This window comes from Corylus avellana, chromosome 10 (assembly GCF_965113065.1).
Source record: "Corylus avellana chromosome 10, dhCorAvel1.hap1.2, whole genome shotgun sequence".
Lineage (NCBI taxonomy): Eukaryota > Viridiplantae > Streptophyta > Magnoliopsida > Fagales > Betulaceae > Corylus > Corylus avellana.
Genome location: NC_142499.1, coordinates 16,478,654 through 16,496,645, shown reverse-complemented (window position 1 = coordinate 16,496,645; position 17,992 = coordinate 16,478,654). Strand labels below are relative to the sequence as shown.

Genomic DNA, 17,992 nt, shown 5'->3' with positions numbered 1-17,992 from the left:
ACGTCCACACACAAAGTCTTATAAACTACATCTTATTTTTATTAAAAATGATTTGATAGTACATAGGAGGCCTCAATATATAGAAACCAAAGGGAGAGAAATTCTCATACATAAGCAATGTGAGGCAAGCCTAAGAAGAGGCTTATTTGTATGAGCCAATAGAAATGCATTCTCAACACTTAAGCAATGTGGGACAAACCCACATTGCTATTCTCTAACATGTGTTCTACATTTTGATTGACTAATAAAATAACTAGATGTCTCAAATGCATAATTTCTCCATGGATAAATATGAATGGGAGTTGTTTTGATCATGTTTACAAATTGCATAAGGCTATTTGACGTAGGACGGAAAAAAACAATAGAAAATAAGGATAAAACTACATTGATTAGAGTCTCACAGGTCAACAATGAGATTTTGGTAGAGTCTCACCGCTTAGAGTAGTTGAGTCACACCTCCCAAAGAAAAATCCATCTCAAAATAATTGCCATAAAACTTGAATACTTTAATTAATTAAAATAAACTCGGTTACATTGATACATATAGGCAGTAACTCTTATTTGATAAACTTAATTATTTCTAAAATAACATAAATGATAAATACTTCGAACACAGAAATTTAAATAATAAAATTATAAAAATAAGCAACTCCTTCAGCTTCAAGACGTCTGTCACCTGTCATATGTGGAAATTGAACTTTGTGTAGGAATTGCATCACTATTTATGGACTAAAAAAATAATATTTCGATCATTGTTCAACAAATCTCTACAACTCTTTTAATTTCCTTTTCCTATCCATTATTGTTTTTCAAAAAGTTTCATTCCTTCTTCGGCAGTTTGACTCTTCCATTTCTTTTCATTTTCATCTCTCTGTGCCCCCCTTCTTCATTTTATTTATTTGCTTTTTTTTTTTTTATGTAAGCAAAGAATGTACATATTATAGATATTGTTCTAATATTGAGGACTGCATGTTTAGGATTGCGTTTGAGGAGCTTAAAAATACTTTTTAACACTCAAAAAGTCCGTTTGAAGAAAAAAGTATTTATTTAGTAAAAAAATTAAAAGCATTTTTAAAGGTCTAAAAAGCCTAAAAATAGTCAAAACACACTTTTGGCAAAAGATTAAAAATAAAGCTTTGGATTAAAAGCTTTTTTTTACTTAAAAACTCTATTTCTCAAACACAATCCCAGACAGGCTCTAAAGCTTTGACAAAACGCAATATTCAATAAATCCTCTTCCTCTTCTATAGTTCTAACCTTCTCTTTCTTCATTTTCTTCCTCCTCCCCTTCTCTTAACTAATTTTGTTGTATTATGGCCCTTTGGAGGTGTTATAAATAGAGTTAATTAACTTAATTGTTAGAACATTATTAACAATATCACCAAAACTATTTTTTTTTGGTTAAAATGGTGAGTCAATTTGGTGAAAAGGCCCTAAAACCCTCCCTTGCAGCCTTACTACTTTAAAAAAATATATATAAAAATAAAAAAATAAAAAAAAAGGAAATTATATCAAAACACCTTAGGTAAACGCGCCAAATTTTTTTTGTCCCTAAGTTTTTTTTTTTTTTTTTTTGACAATTTACTCTTAGGGTCAATCGAAATGCCAAGAAAATCTCTACACTACCATTAGATTGGTTGAAACACACCGTTTTTTCATTTAAACATAATAATTTTTTATTAATTTAATTTAAAAATTAATAAATTTTTTTTTAAAAAAAAATAGAAGGGGTGGCCAGAAGCCACCCTTGGCCACCCCAAACCACCCCAGGGGTGGGTTGCCCACCCCTGCCCACCCTAGGGTTGCCCACCCCTGCCCACCCTAGGGTTGCTTCCAGCCACCCCTTCTATTTTTTTTAAAAAAATAATTTTATTAATTTTTTATTAAATTTTTAAATTAAATTTATAAAAAAAAAAAATTGTTATGCTGACGTGGCAAAACGGTGTGCTTCAACCAATCTAACGGCAATTAAAAAAATTTGACGATATGAATTTTCTTGGCATTTCGATTGACGCAGGGAGTAAATTGTAAAAAAAAAAAAAAAAAAAAAAAAACAGAACTTAGGGACAAAAAAATTTTGGCGCGTTTACCCAAGGTATTTTGATATAATTTTCCAAAAAATAATAATGAGTGAACAGTACTCATTCACTCACAAATTGAATAAAAAATAGGGAAAACTTTACTGAAAACCCCCGAACTTCCACCCGTTTTAAAATACCCTCCTAAACTTCAAAATCTCTCAATTTAGTCCCCTGAACTTTCAATTGCTCTCAATTTGGACCACTCCGTCAATTTTAGCCGTTAAAAATACAAAAAGACCAAAATATCCCTGATTTTTGTTTTTTTTTTTAAAATAAAAAAACGTTTTGGAAGTTGAAATTTTATACAAAAGTCAGGGGTATAAACATCATGTAATGTTTAAAATTTGACAGAGGGGTCCAAATTGAGAGCAATTGAAAGTTTAGGGAACTAAATTGAGAGATTTTGAAGTTTATGGGGGGTATTTCAAAATGGGTGAAAGTTCGGGGGTCTTTAGTGAAGTTTTCCCTAAAAAATATATTAAACTCTGTTTTCTTTCTCCCCTAAAATGCAATTCTTTGAAAAATACAAATATTCAAAAATATAAAAGTTAGAGAAATAATAAACAAATATTTGAAAAATAATATTATTTAAATAGAATAGTGAAAGTTGATTGTTAAAATGGTGAGGCTGTTGTGTGTGCTCTGAAAAAGTGAGTAGTTAAAATAAAGAAAAGTGTACTTTTTATTATTTTGGTGAGACTGCTAATAATGCTCGCATGTAGTTTTAGACCTCCATACATGGCACATTTACATTGAGAGACAACACAAAACTTACTAAATTGCTAGGTTTCTTAGCTACTTTATCGTTTTGGTTTAGGAATGTGATTAAGTGAAAGCAAATGCCGAGTCTAGTTCACGATGTTGATTTTTTTTTTTTTTTCTTTTTATTGGCAACATGATATTGATGGTTTTTTTTTTTTTTTTTTTTTTTCTTAAGTAGGTTAGAATATTTTATATATTATTCTAGGGTTTATTGTCTTTCCTATTAGGGTTACTTGCATATCACTCATAACCTCTCTAAAAATAGAGGTCTCTGTATTCATTTACATATCATTACTCAATACAATGTGGTCCTTACATATGCTTCCACTATCTCTCTCATTCTTCCGCTTCCAATATATTTCAACAAGGGAAAAATCTACTTTACCCCCTTGAAGTTTCAGGAGTTTTTCAATTTGAACCTCAATGTTTAAAAATTGGCAATGTACCTCCCTAATGTTTCAAAAATTTTCAATTTAAACTTTCTATTACTAATTTTCGTCAAATTGAACGGAAATCTATGAAATTACGTAATTACTCTCAGGCTTTTTTTTTTTTGATGGGGGAAACTTCAAAAAGCCCCCCTGAACTTCCAGCCGTTTTGACAAGCACCTCCTGAATTTTCAAAACTCTCACTTAGGCCCCCTGAACTTTGGTTTGCTCTCACTTTGAACCCTTTTAATGTTAAAGTCAAACAATTTGACTTTTTACACCCATTTTACCCTCAACCGAAACTACGTCGTTTTGGACTCCAAAACTATACCGTTTTGGGCTTCAAAACTACATCACCACCCAGCCCAAAACGACGTCATTTTGAGCATAATATTAAAAAAAAAAAAAAAAAAAAAAAAAAACCCGAAATCGGGGTGGCTTCAGCCACCCCCTGGCCAGCCAAGGGGTGGTCCAGCCACCCCGGAAAGGCCAAAAAAAAAACGGGGAGGGGAGGGAGGGGGGGGGGGGGGGGGAAGGGGGAATCGGGTGCATTTAGAGGTGGCCGAAACTACCCCAACTCCTTGGGGGTGGTCCGGCCACTCCCAAAAGCACCCAATCCCCTTTTTTTTTGGCCAAGTGGGTGGTCGGACCACCTCCTTGGCCATGGGGGTGGTTCGACCTCCCCCAGATCGGCCAGAGGGTGGCTCTAGCCACTCCCCTTGGCCAAAAATGGGGTGGTCCAGCCACCCCGATTTCGTTTTTTTTTTTTTTTTTTTAATATTTTGCTTTTATTTTTATTTTTTTTAAAAAAAAAAAATTAATGCAAAAAACGACGTTGTTTTGGGCTGGGTAGGTGTTGTAGTTTTAGGACACAAAACGACGTAATTTTGGGAGAGGCTAAAATGGGTATAAAAAGTCAAATTGTTTGACTTTAACCTTAAAAGGGTCCAAAGTGAGAGCAAACCAAAGTTTATGGAGCCTAAGTGAGAGTTTTAGAAATTAAGGGGGTGCTTGTCAAAACGGCTGGAAGTTTCGAGGGGGACTTTCTGAAGTTTTCCTTTTTTTAAAAAAAAATTTTTATCCAATTTAACGGAAATTAGTAACGAGAGGTTTAAATTGAAAATTTTTTAAACGTTAGGGGGGTATATTGCCAATTTTTAAACTTTGGGGTTAAAATTGAAAAGCCTTGAAACTTCAGGGGGGTAAAGTGAATTTTTCCCTTTCAACAATATATTTAACATGGTATCAGACCTATTTAACATGGTATTAGAGCCACCTTCAATAAACTTTTTTAACGTTTTCCAACGCTCCTTCTGGCGACCTCCCAGCTCAGATCGTCGGCGTGCCGCCACGCAGTTTTCCACTCACAATCCGATGCTCCCTCCGGCGACCTCCCAAATTAGGTCGTTGGCAAGCCGTCAAGCAGTTTTTGCTCACAATCCAACGCTCCCTCCGGCGACCTCCCAAATTAGTTTGTCGGCGAGACGTCAAGCAGTTTTTCGCTCACAATCCAGTGCTCCCTCCGATGACCTCCCAAATCAGGTCCTCGGTGAGCCGTCAAGCGATTTTCCACTCACAATCCAGCGCTCCCTTCAGCGACCCACCAACTCCGGTCGTCTGTGCGCCACCAAGTGGTTTTCCGCTCAAAATCTCTTTTACTCTTTCGAATCAACAGATCTGTGGAAGATTCGCTGTCATCGGCCCTCCGAGCCACTCTGGAGTTTCTGCCCTAGCTAATCGCACATCCAAAGCTCCTGCCGGAGCAACACGCTCCTCCCCAAACAGCAAATCAGACACTTCCAAGTTCGGATCCAAAGAGATCTGGAGCGTCCAAACTTCCACTCGCCGCCACGCGCAACCAGAAGGTTCTATCCACCAATAAACGCGCCTCCACGTGTGGTTGCTGCTTCTCCATGTGCAGCAACTTTTGTCAAATCTTCGTGGTTTTCGCTTCGTTCGGTAGATCCGTCGTCGATGGTCTCAAATCCGTTAAGATCGCCGCCACGCTCCGGCCAAAGGTCTGTGCGTGGGCTTTACGCACCCACGCGCTGCACGCGCCACTTAACCCTTGTGGCGCTTGAGATGCACACGCCTCACATGGCAACCAGCCCTTGGCGCGTGCACTACACGCGCTAGACGTTCCTCTCTTCCTTTTGCTGACACGTGTCCTCCAGAGAACCCGCCACGTCAACCCTAGCTCCTCTACCACGTGTCATCTCCAAAAAAAAAAAAAAAAAAATCATATCCGGAACCAATATCTTCAACCCAACCCAACGGGTTAGAATTGGATCATCTATTTTGGGTCAGAGCCATTTTCAATCAGTCCATGGGTTTCAGCCATTTTGGCTCAATTCAAACCGGCCCATTCATCCAATCGGATCCAAATTGCCTCGACTCGAGCTAGCAGGTTTCAAATCCGATTCGGTCCAATCCATTCCTGAACCGGATCAGGCGAAGTCGTCCAACCCGATCTAAATCTGGTTCTAACTGGGTGATCGAGTTTAAACCGGATCCATCCAAGGCGCTCCAACCTGATCCAAAACCGGTTTCTAAATCGAGTTATCGGTTTCAAATCGGATCTCTCCAATACCGGTTTCTAACCGGGTCATTGGGTTTAAAATCCGAACCAATTTAATCGGATCCATCTGTCAAACCGGTCCAAATTTGTCAACCCGGTTCAATGGGTTAGACCCGATTCATATAATTTTGGGTCAACCATTTTAATGGTCCATGGGTTTTTTTGTCAAAATATTGGCCCATATAACTGGCCCAAGTTCTTCAAGTCTCCAAGCCCAAATTTTGAAATCCATTTCAATGGATCCAAGGCTTCAGCCCAAGCTACCACAAGATGCCGCCATCAGCCGCTGTCCTCAGCTTCTGGCCGCCCATGTTTGGGCACTGCTCTAGCATTTTTGCAGCGGACTTAAAATAAAAAAAAGCTTTTCCCAAACTAAGCTTGCACCTTGCCTTGTGTTTAAGGGGGGATATTTGAGTATTTGAGAAATCACTCAGAGTCCAGCTTTTCAACCCAATTCAAAGGGTTAGAACCAGGTACTGCCACCTACTGCTCCGCCGCCTGCCTCCAACCACCGCTCCGGCAACTTTTCGGTGATTTTTCCGGCGACCGAAAAAAAAAATCTTTTCCTTTATTTTTCTAACTTCAATTTTATACATTAAGTTTGAGGGGGGGATGTTAAAATATTTTATATATTATTCTAGGGTTTATTGTCTTTCCTATTAGGGTTTAATTCATACCTTAATTAGTTTAGGGTTACTTGCCTATCACTCATAGCCTCTATAAATAGAGGGTTCTGTATTCATTTACATATCACTACTCAATACAATGTAGTCCTTACATATACTCCCGCTCTCTCTTCTCTCTCTCTCATTCTTCCACTTCCAATATATTTCAACAATATATTTAACATTATATCATAGATATTTAACAAAGTAAATTATATTGATTGTTGATTCAATAGTTTTTTTGTTTTCTTTTTCTTTTTTCAATTACCTGTTATTTCTTTTCAAAACAAAAACAGATAATCAATTATGACACATAAATAAACTCATAATTTTTCGATTAACTTAATTATGCACATATTTCTGTCAACTTACAAGCCTTTTTGCCACTCCTTTTGGATCATGCTTTAGCACATTTCCAAGCCTGGCATATTTCCCCTGTACTGGTTAGGCTAGGATGGTTGTAGAAGACCCTATTTTTATTTTTTTTAGTTTCCTTGTATTATAACTTGGAACTTCTTTGTATTTCCTATTAATGCAATAAAATATTTTGTCTTGCCAAGTACAAAATAATAATAATTTTTTTTATTTTTTTTTTTTATTTTTTATTTTTTTTTAAAAAAGGTGGGGATGGATCAAGTTACTATGGCTGCTTGAACAATAATAAGCATAGAAACATTTTGGAATTTTTTAACCCATTTTATCTATCTAAATTCAGGGAAGCTTATTTTACTTTTTTAATCTCTCTATACCTTAATTAATAATTGCATGCGTCATATCTTTTGATTGTCATTAGGAGTGTAAACATCACTATATGGGCGGATAAAACCTTTATTTATACTTTGCAGATTTCGTCAATAACTCAAGGTTTTTTTTTACTAATTAACTACATGTGACATCGGCTTTGCATTTGAGTTTTTTTTTTTTTTTTTTTTTACTATGAACTTAATTTATATGACCTGTTTTTTTTTTTTTAAAAAAAAAAATCTTTTTATGAGTTTTTTTAGATGGGCTTAATCCAAGTTTTGAACTAAATACACTTGCAAATTGTAATATGAAATTACAAATAGAATTGTAAACATTGAGCAACACAAATATTTCTAAATTAAATTCTAATATGCCAAAAAATATATATATATTTATCTATAAACTTTGGGCAATACAAAACTATTTTTTTTGTTTAATAAAACAAAATTAATTTTTAAAAGGGAAAACTTCACTCAACCCCCTTGGACTCTAATCACGTTTGCAATATTTACCTCCTTAAAGTTTAAAAATTCTCAATTAAAGTGTATCGAACTTACAATTTTTTTCAAAGTAATCTCTCTGAGTTCTTTTTTTTTTTTTTGGGTTAAATCTTAATAGAAGGGTGTTAAAATTATCAAATTACCTCAATTTGTTTTTTTTTTAAAAAAAAGAAAAAAAGAATTGCAAAAATTCCAGCGTTGGTCAAGATTTAACTGAATTTGTACAGAATATTTGCAATTTTTTATAATAAAAAGTAACGGAAAATTCTTACCAATTTTACAACTTTATTATTCTTCAGGGTTGAAGAAGAAACACACACAAGGTGGATAGTGGATAGAGATACATACATACAGAAAACCTTGTAACTGGTAATCAAGATAATTAAAAGCAAACAATACTATAACTTGTTAAAGTCTGGAATTATCCATTATAGTAAACTGTCGTTTAAACTTAAGTGTAGCCAAGGCCACCATGGACGCAAGGGCAAAATTCAATAACACCTTTCACCACATTATACTGACTTGCAAATACATGTCAAGCCAGTAATGTCAAACATAAATAAAGACAAAAACACACATGATAATTAAATTTTTAACTAACTGTAGAGGTCATCTTCGTCAGCCGCGGCGGCAGCAGGTGCAAAAGGATCCGCGGCAGCGGCACCAGAAGTGTTATCAGCAAACCTAAACTCGGATCCAAATCCTCTCGACTGCTGCAATGTTTGAGCAAATGCCTGGTATTTGCGGATGTCGGCATCGCTCACACTTCTCCGAGCGTACTTCATTGATTCCTCAAAATGGGCTGCCTTGATCTCTGCCACATCATCCTCAACATCCTCCTCCATTGCCTCAGGATTATCCCTTCTCCTCCTTTCTCTCTCAATATCCTGCAGAATACAAGAAAAAAGAAAATCCACTTATTAGCTCGTTCAATTGAATTTAGTGGAAACATGGGTATAAATTAAATTAATTATTGAAGCAGATACTGAGAAGGCAGGAGAAAAAAAAAAAAAAAAAAAAAGGGAGGGGTAGAATCATACTTTCTCAATGTTCTCTCTTATGGCATATTTGCATGCACGCTGGCATATCTCTGTAATGTCAGCACCGCTAAAGCCTTGAGTGTACTTGGCAAGGGCCCTGATATCAACATCTTTGGAGACTGGAGACTTCCTCAAGCAAGCCTTGAAGATCTGATGGCGGGAATCCTCGTCAGGGAGAGGGATGTAGATCAACTGATCAAGACGTCCTGGACGCAGAAGTGCAGGGTCTATAATGTCTGGTCTGTTGGTGGCTCCAATGATGAAAACAGTTTTCTTTGCAGACATGCCATCCATTTCTGTCAAGAGTTGGTTCAAAACTCTGTCAGCAGCACCCCCAGCATCTCCAACACTGCTACCTCTCTGCATGATATGGCGTATAACATTTCAAAGATAAGGCAACAAGTTAAAAAGGCAATGCAACAACTCCAGCCAATGAGTGGCCGAAGCATATAGTCTAAGTTAAAATATCAAATTAGAGGCTTATATCTTACTAATTGCCAATAGTGAAATCAGTCATCAAGATCAGAAAGAAGTTGATCATTATTGTAAGGAATCAATCTTACCTGAGTCGCAATTGAGTCAAGTTCATCAAAGAATAGGACACAAGGAGCAGACTGGCGAGCCTTGTCGAATATTTCCCGAACATTGGCTTCACTCTCTCCAAACCACATTGTAAGCAACTCAGGACCCTTGACACTGATGAAGTTTGCCTGACATTCATTAGCAATAGCTTTGGCCAGGAGAGTTTTCCCACAACCAGGAGGGCCATAGAAAAGAACACCCTTCGATGGTGACATTCCAAACTTCTCAAATTTCTCAGGATGCTCCACTGGGTATTGAACAGTCTGCATGGCAAAATTGTATAGGAATCAGAACTGTACATTACAAAGGGATGAAAGAAAGAATGTGAACACGTAAAACCAACACAGCAATTTCAATTACCTCTTGAAGTTCCCTCTTAACATTCTCAAGACCTCCAATATCTTCCCAACTACAATTAGGCACTTCAACAACCTGGTTCAACAGAAAAAGGCAATTTAAGGAATCCCATTCAACAGAGAAGTTGGCTAACTGAAAATGAAATGCAGTCACCTATAATGTATTGCTAAGTACTTACGGTCTCACGGAGAGCAGATGGATTGCTAGTTCCAAGGGCAGTCTGAAAGTGCTCATTTGTAACTGCCATTGAATTAAGTATCTCTGCATCTATTGTCTCATCTTCCAAGTCGATCACATCCATCTTCTCTCTGATGCATTGAAGTGCGGCCTCGGTACATAGAGCTGCTAGATCAGCACCAACATAACCATGTGTGTCCTTCGCAATTCTTTCCAAATCAACCTATTCCATTCAAGACCACAATATTTTATTAGATTCAATAAACCCTATACAAATATGGAAGAAAAAAAAAAAAAACTTGCATCGACTTAAAGAAAAAAAAGAATGTTTTCAACATTACATCTTCAGCAAGCTTCATGTTCTTTGTATGAATACGGAGAACCTCAAGACGCCCAACTTCGTCCGGAACACCAATATCTATTTCCCTGTCGAATCTTCCAAACCTTCTCAAAGCAGGGTCAATGCTGTTGGGCCGATTTGTAGCCCCCATGACAATAACATGTGCACGAGATTTCAATCCATCCATAAGTGTCAAGAGCTGGGAAACAATCCTCCTCTCAACCTCTCCATGTGTCTTCTCTCGCTTGGGAGCAATTGAATCAATCTCATCAATAAAGATGATGGATGGTGCATTCTTCTCTGCTTCCTCAAATGCTTTCCTGAGGTTGCTCTCACTTTCCCCAGCCAATTTCGACATGATCTCAGGTCCATTGATACAGAAAAAGAAGGCACCAGTTTCATTGGCAACAGCCCGGGCAATTAGGGTCTTCCCAGATCCAGGGGGTCCATACAACAGAATTCCTTTTGGCGGCTTGACACCTATCGATTTAAATAGCTGTGGATGCCTAAGGGGCAGCTCCACTAATTCACGAATCTGAGCCATCTGTTTCCTAACACCACCAACATCATCATAACCAACTTCATCTAACCTATTCTCATCCTCCCTTCTCACAGGTTCTCCCTCACAGAAGATCTCAGTGTCTGGGGCAACCACACAGTACTCCGAAGGGTCAGTCTCAATAACCTTGAACTCTATACTTCTCATTCCCCCTCTTACAAGGAATAGATCACCCTTCCTCACTGGGCGGTAGGCCTCCAGGAAATAAGCTGCAAATGATATATCAATAAACAGAAATTATTCACACCATAAAAAATAAAACAAATAAAAATAAAAATCAGCAACCAATCAATGCCTGGATGTTGTACCAACTACTAACAGAACAAAACAAATGGGTTGCATCAAAATAAGGAGAGAGAGCAGGAAAAAACAATTAAAAAAAATATTCACAAAGTTGTTTATAATATACCAATATTATGTACAAAGAAACTTATGTCATGATAGCAAAGAAGCAGAAGTTCAATATAAGTAGAAGGTCTCAAGTAATCATTGCCCTTCAGAGACAAGTAGACAACATAAAATCAATTACAAATGTACTGCACTGATGCTTCTTCAAGAACCACAAGAAGTCACTTCAGAATCATTATGAAAACGAAGCATGATCAGAAATAGGAGTATACTTCACATTCATAGTCCTTCATAAAGCACAATAATCAGCATGTGGGTATTTCGAAAATTCATAAATATTCAATCCTGCACATTATTTATGCAACTCAAACAAGTGCCTAGTAATGGTCGAATGAAATAAGCTTTTCTGTTATGGAAACTGCAATCTCTGCTACTAGCATGATCTTTATCAAGTTATATTACAGCAAAGTTAAGCCCCAATTCTGGAAAAGAATATCTCTAAATTATGTCGGCATCTTATTCAATATACTGTTATTTAGTAAGTCACTAAAAGTCCTTGCGTAGTCTGAATTCTCAACCAAATAATTTGGTTGCTAATTCAGCTTCTACGAACAAAAATTCCTGCTTGTGTACAATTAACTTCTCCAACTTAAGAGTTTAATTTTTAAGTATAAATGTAATATAACAATCCAGCTTCTATAATAGCATCTCTTTTTTATCAGATACATTCACATGTAAGATTGCAAAAACAAAAAACAAAAAGTGGGCATACATGATATATTAGCTTCAGTTTTTAATTGAAGATAAAGAAGAAAAGGATAGGCACTCACGTTTCAAGTATGCATCAAAGATATTGCCAGTGACCCCTTCAATGGTGTCATCCACAGGGAGAATGTGAACGCGCTTTCCATATTTGACATCTGCGCACTGGTGCACGGAAACAACATCTCCAAGCCTAACCCTTAGGTTGCTTCTTACAACCTTGTTCATCCTTATCTTTGGTTCATCACATGTGTCATCAGCAAGAGCAATGCAGATAGTATCTTTCCTTTTCTTCCCCTAAGCATCAAAAGCAACACAGAAATATATATAAATCAGAATAAAAATGTCTCCTTTAATAATCTCAAGCTCCCAGACAAAGAGTTCATTATTAGTAACCACTACTCAAGTAGAAATCCACCAGAACACATCTCACTTCTCGGTTAGAGAACCAGAAAGAAGTAAATTCCTATGCATGTGTTTGAGAGAGCAATCACGATTTCAAAACATATACATAAAAAATTTTGAACAATCATTGCATAAGTAGCCCTCTAAATAGCTAATTCCCGTTCCAAAGATATAATCTATAATTTTCTGTTAACATTACCTTTAGCTTAAACAATTGAATAAGACACCCAGTTTAGTAAACCATATTAGCAATGTATAACCGCCACGGAACACTAACAAAACCAGACCAGACAATTACTTCAAAAAACCAAACTTTAAACACCAAAAACATACCCAAAACACACCAGTTCACAGATCCCAAATACCCAACAGAGAATTCATAAACCCAGATAAAAATACAACACTAACTCTTCACGCAAAACCCTAATTCCCATAAACTCAACACAACGACACGAAATCCCAATAGCAATCAACCCTAGAACATCAACAACAATACACACAAGCAAAAGCCCTTCAACAATCAAAATAGGGACAAAAAAGCTCACCTTGATCAAGATCGTGTCACCGCGGAAGAGCTGGAGTTTCTCCATGGTGTCAGGGTGAAGCGCGACAACGGAGTTGTCATCGTTGATTGCCTCGTCCACCACAAGCCGATTGGGAGCCTTCTTGCGCTCCAGAATCGCCGTGCTAAAGTCTCTCTTCGTTCCCTTACTGAAAATCCAAAAATAAAAAATAAAAAAAAAATCCCACAATCAAATAAATTAGAGAAAAAAAAAAAATCAGATTAAACCCACTAAAAAAATCGATTGATTTCGCATGTGGATCGGATAGAAACAATAAGAAAATGGGGATCTGGGAATTGGGTTGGGGGCTTACGAGTCCGAGGATTCAGCTTGGTTGGCCATGGTTTCGATGAGGAGCGCAAAGACGAAGAGATTGAGTTCTGTTGCAGAGGAAAAACAAAATCTAAAGACCGAAGGAAGCAGTAGTGTATGGGGATCTGTAACGTGGGGTTTGGGATATTTATAGATAATAAAGAGGGAGTCCTGCTCCGTTTCTTGTTAGGAAAGAAAAGCTTTTTGTTTACTTGTTTTTCAGTTCTAGAATAACTTGGATTTGTTTTTTTTTTTTATTATTCCTATTTAAATTTGGAAAATTGGCCCCTTTTTTTAATTATTATTATTATTCATTCGTTAATATCCTCTCAGATGGATTAAAAACTAATTTTTAAACCCAAAAATATATCTTGATTTTTGTTTCTTATTTGGCTGAGAAGTCGGTGCTTTTTCATGGAAATCATAACTTTTGTTGAATTTTACTTTCACCAAAATCAATATGGAAGTATTTAAGTAGATATAGAACAACAAAGAGGAGCCTTTTTTAAAAGAGAAAAACAAAAAATTTAAAATATAAGTATTTAGAATTTTTCTAATTCCACATTAAAAAAAATGTACAAATTATACTTATCTTTTTTATTTATGGAAATTATACTTCCCTCTCAATTTTTTCACATTACCCTTTGGATTTATCATTGGGATTACAATGTCCCCCTTTTGCCTACCAAAATAATAAAAATATACTACACAAAAATATTAAAAAAAGGTTTTTTTTTTTTTTTTTGTCTTTCTGTTTTGCAATATTATTAGTATTATTATTTTGAGAGGCAAAAGGGAAATATTACAACTTTAATGGCAAATTAATAAGGTACTTTAACAAAATTAAAAGATCTAAAAACACAGTTTAATTAAAAAATTGCATAGTAGAATGAAGAGGTAAAAGCACAATAGTTTTAGAAGTGGTTGGCATGTGCTTTGTTTTTTTTTTTTTTTTTTTTTTTAATAAGCATGTGGTTGCTTTGTACTTTGTAGGCTTCCTGTTTTAATTAATCAGCTGTCATATCTTAATTATTTTCGAATTTTGGATTATATTTTCAAAGACAAACTTGAATCTATTGATGTCTAGTCTAGAATGTTCCTATGAGCTCATATGTACCTTCTCTTGCGGTCAAAATAGCCGGAAATATTCTTTTTTGTTTTTTTAATTTTTTATTTATATAATTTTTTTTCTCCACCAAACACAAGTCAAAAATCCGCTACTAGTTTGTCATTAAAACGTCGTTGGTGGTCATCAACACGGATACAAGATAAGTTCTTGGAAAACGGCACGCCGTCTACGCCACAACAAAGTTTCTTTATAAATTATGAACATAAATTTTCTTTAAATTGGTTTGAAGGAAATTTATTTCAACTTAGTTTATTAAGTGTCATGTCAAATGTCATCTCTTATATATTTTTTTTAAGGACACAGATTTCTTTGAAACTGGTTTGGAGAAAATTTCTGAGTAATTCTAGAAGTCATTCTTGTGTCACTCCAAGAATGATGTGGCTATTAAAATCATCATTTGATCAAAATTCAATAATGATCAATCATAAGCTCAATGGTGATTTTAATAGCCATATTATTCTTGGAGGGACACAAGAGAGACTTGTAGCATTACTCAAAATTTCCTTCAACGTGCTCTAATAAGTGACAAGTGTCATTCAACATATTTACGTTTATAAAAAAAAAAAAAAAAATTAATGTTTGGATTCCTAGGTTAATAGAATGACAATTAAAAATTTGTTAAAATATTAAAGAAAACATGAAAGTGATGACATTTGACACTTATTAGAGTAGGTTAGAGAAAATTTCATCCAAACTAGTTTAGAGGAAATTAAATTTATCTCATCTCTTTACTTTAATATTCTTAACAGTCATTTATTATTATTCCACTAACCTAGAAATTAGGATCCTCTCCAGTTCATTTGAATTTGAGAATATGCAGTTAGTTATATTTAAAGAGTATTTTTGTCTTCTCAAAAAGTGAAATAACAAAAATATCCTTCAAATATAACTAACCAGATATTCTCCAGTTCAAAGTTCCCTAACTTAGGAACCCAAACATTGATTTTTTAGAAACCTAAACATGTTGAATGATACTTGTCACATGTTGAATGACATTTGTCACTTATTAGAGTAAGTCGAAGAAAATTTCCTTGGAACCAATTTGGAATAAATTTGTATCCATAAATTATAAGGTTTTATTTATTTATTTATTATGAGATAGACGTGGGCTCATATGTCATGGGTTCACAGACAACTGGGAATTGTAGGCTGGAAACAGAATTTGGACCGGTCTACTTTAACGGACACGCTAAAACAAAGTTGGTCGCTTGATGGGCTTTATTCCGTTAGTTATATTTTTGTTGTCATCGGTTTCTATTAATTGCATTTGCAGGCTTTGACACCGGCCCAAAGGAGGGGGGAGGGGTTAAACTTTAAAGCTCTCACAGCAGTTTTATTTTTTTTTGGCTTAAATTTAGGAAATAAAATTATTTTTTACTTTTTCTTTCAAAATACACTTTATAATAACTTATATTATCTTTCTCTATATTATTAAAATATTATTTCTTTATAAAATATAAGTTCCTTATATACCCTCACTTTTTTTTCTTTTTTTTTTTTTAATTTTTTAATTTTTTTATTTTTATAAAACTTCTACACAGTCCCTAATTAAAGACAAAAAAAATGAAAGATGAGAGGTGAAAAAGAAATATTTTGTATTAAAATTTTAAAATAATAGATGTTGAAGGTAAAATGTTACCCAATGTTTAGGGAATTAAAGTAATAAGAAGTTGTTTTATGTGACTTTTTGTAAATTTTTAAAGATTTTTCTTATATTTAGAACGAAGTTATAAAAAAGTTTATGTAAGTGCTCTTAGGGTACCTAGCCAGAACCCCAAATTTCTGAAAATATATATATATATATAATGGATAATCTGTAAATTACTATTACTTTTAGTCTTTGCAAGATTGCATTTCAAGGAAATAAATCAATATCACATTTCCTTGTTATATTCAGTCTTTTATCTTCTTGATTATTTATTCTGTGTTGTTTCATTTATAGTTATATTGAAACTCATATACCTGTATTTTCTTCAAAGTTTATATCTCATGTCAACCATTTAAGCCGGAGTTAGGTGTGATTTTGTCATTAGAGAAACTGGTTTTAGGCATCAAGAAGCAGTTATCAATAATAGTTACAGTTGAATTATCTAAAAATAATCGATTAAGATAAGTTCGCTCATGTCTACGAGACATAATATCATACCAAAGATACCCACAGAATTTGATTGCATGTGAAATTACATGTTATGTGAATTGGAAAATTAGGAGTCAAGATTGATGATGATTGGTAACGTATTTTTGTAAGGAGATTTGGTGTGGTATTTTTGTGTTAGTTTTTCAATTGCTATGGTAATTGTAGCTGGTATTGCAATTATCAAAAAAAAAAAAAAAATTGTAGTTGGTATTGTTGCTACTGGTTGGTTTTGCCAGGTTGTTTTGGTACAAATTGTTCTCTATTGTTGTTGAACTATTAGTTGGAGGAAAGGGTTTGTATTACTACTCATGGCAGTTAACTAAAACCAATACAAAATAATATTTAGTTAAAGTAGAAAAATATTTGGAAGGCTTGTTGTTTGGCTTGTGAAAACAGTAGCTAGATATGAGCGTTCACAATCGACAATTCAAACAAAAGTTAAATTTGAGGAGAAAAATTCACTTTATCAAATTTAAAGAGCTAATTTTAAAATGAATCAAACATCAAACTCCCTATACATTTCTTTATTTTAATTAAATATTATTATTTTTAATTATTTTTAAACCAATAAGGAGAGAGGAGAGTAAAAAATAAGCTTAAAAAAAATTATATAACTTTACCTTTTTAATTATCTTTTGAAATGTAAAGAACATTGCTTAACAAAAGTTAAATATAAAATAGGGAATGAAGCTTGTTAAATTGGTTTTTTTCATGAGTTTTGTTAAATTTTTAGATAAAATCTAAATATAAAGACCCAAACAATAAAAGTATATATATATTTTTTTTAAGTAAGATGAGATCTACAATCTTAGCAGCCACCAATAATGTGCAGTATGTAGACAAATGGGAGCTGAGGTATCACAAGAAAGAAGCTGACTAATGATGTACGTTGTCTTTGTTCATTTCACTAATGGACTAATGAGAAACACAAGGGCTCAGTCAATTAATTAATATCTACAGATGTCGGGCTCAGAAATTGGGTGGAGGACAGAGGACAGAGGACAGGATAGTGTTCAAACTACGTACCAAGTAAATTAAATCATTTATTATTTAATATCCACGTAAATAAAACTAGTGAAACTTCCATGAATAGACGACAAGATATCAAAGCTATATATAGTATACACCACTTCTAGAGAGAGAATATTAAAATGACAATAAGTTTAAATGGAAGACTTTGAAAATATTAATTACAAACATTTACTTATTGAGTAATGCTATAAGGAGGCTAGGACTCGGCGAGTCTTCCTGAATGTGATGTTGTTTTCAAAATTACCAGTAAATCAATATTTAATAATAATTATCTAAAATCTAATGGTTATTTTAAAAGTCACATAAAGAGTTCTCTTAAATGTAACGTGACTTTTAAAATAATCATTGAATTTGAAATGACCATTGTTGAATTTTGATCTATAAGTAATTTTAAAAGGTACATCACATTTAGAATACTTAAAAAATCTTTAATCCTCCTTATAACATTATTTGCTACTTATAGGATCACTAATGCCTATTTCATCAAACC

General features: G+C 34.6%; 1 protein-coding gene across 1 annotated transcript; it reads right to left on the bottom strand.

Moving 5' to 3' along the window:
• Positions 1-8,170: 8,170 nt before the first annotated feature.
• LOC132191490 (cell division control protein 48 homolog D) lies at positions 8,171-13,401 on the bottom strand. The gene is made up of 9 exons (XM_059606526.2): positions 13,206-13,401; positions 12,875-13,040; positions 11,993-12,221; positions 10,257-11,023; positions 9,917-10,138; positions 9,742-9,813; positions 9,363-9,644; positions 8,800-9,159; positions 8,171-8,646 (listed from the first exon to the last, which is right to left on the bottom strand). Exons 1-9 carry the CDS (start codon positions 13,232-13,234, stop codon positions 8,356-8,358), a joined length of 2,418 nt encoding a protein of 805 aa, XP_059462509.1. The 5' UTR covers positions 13,235-13,401; the 3' UTR covers positions 8,171-8,355.
• Positions 13,402-17,992: the final 4,591 nt, after the last annotated feature.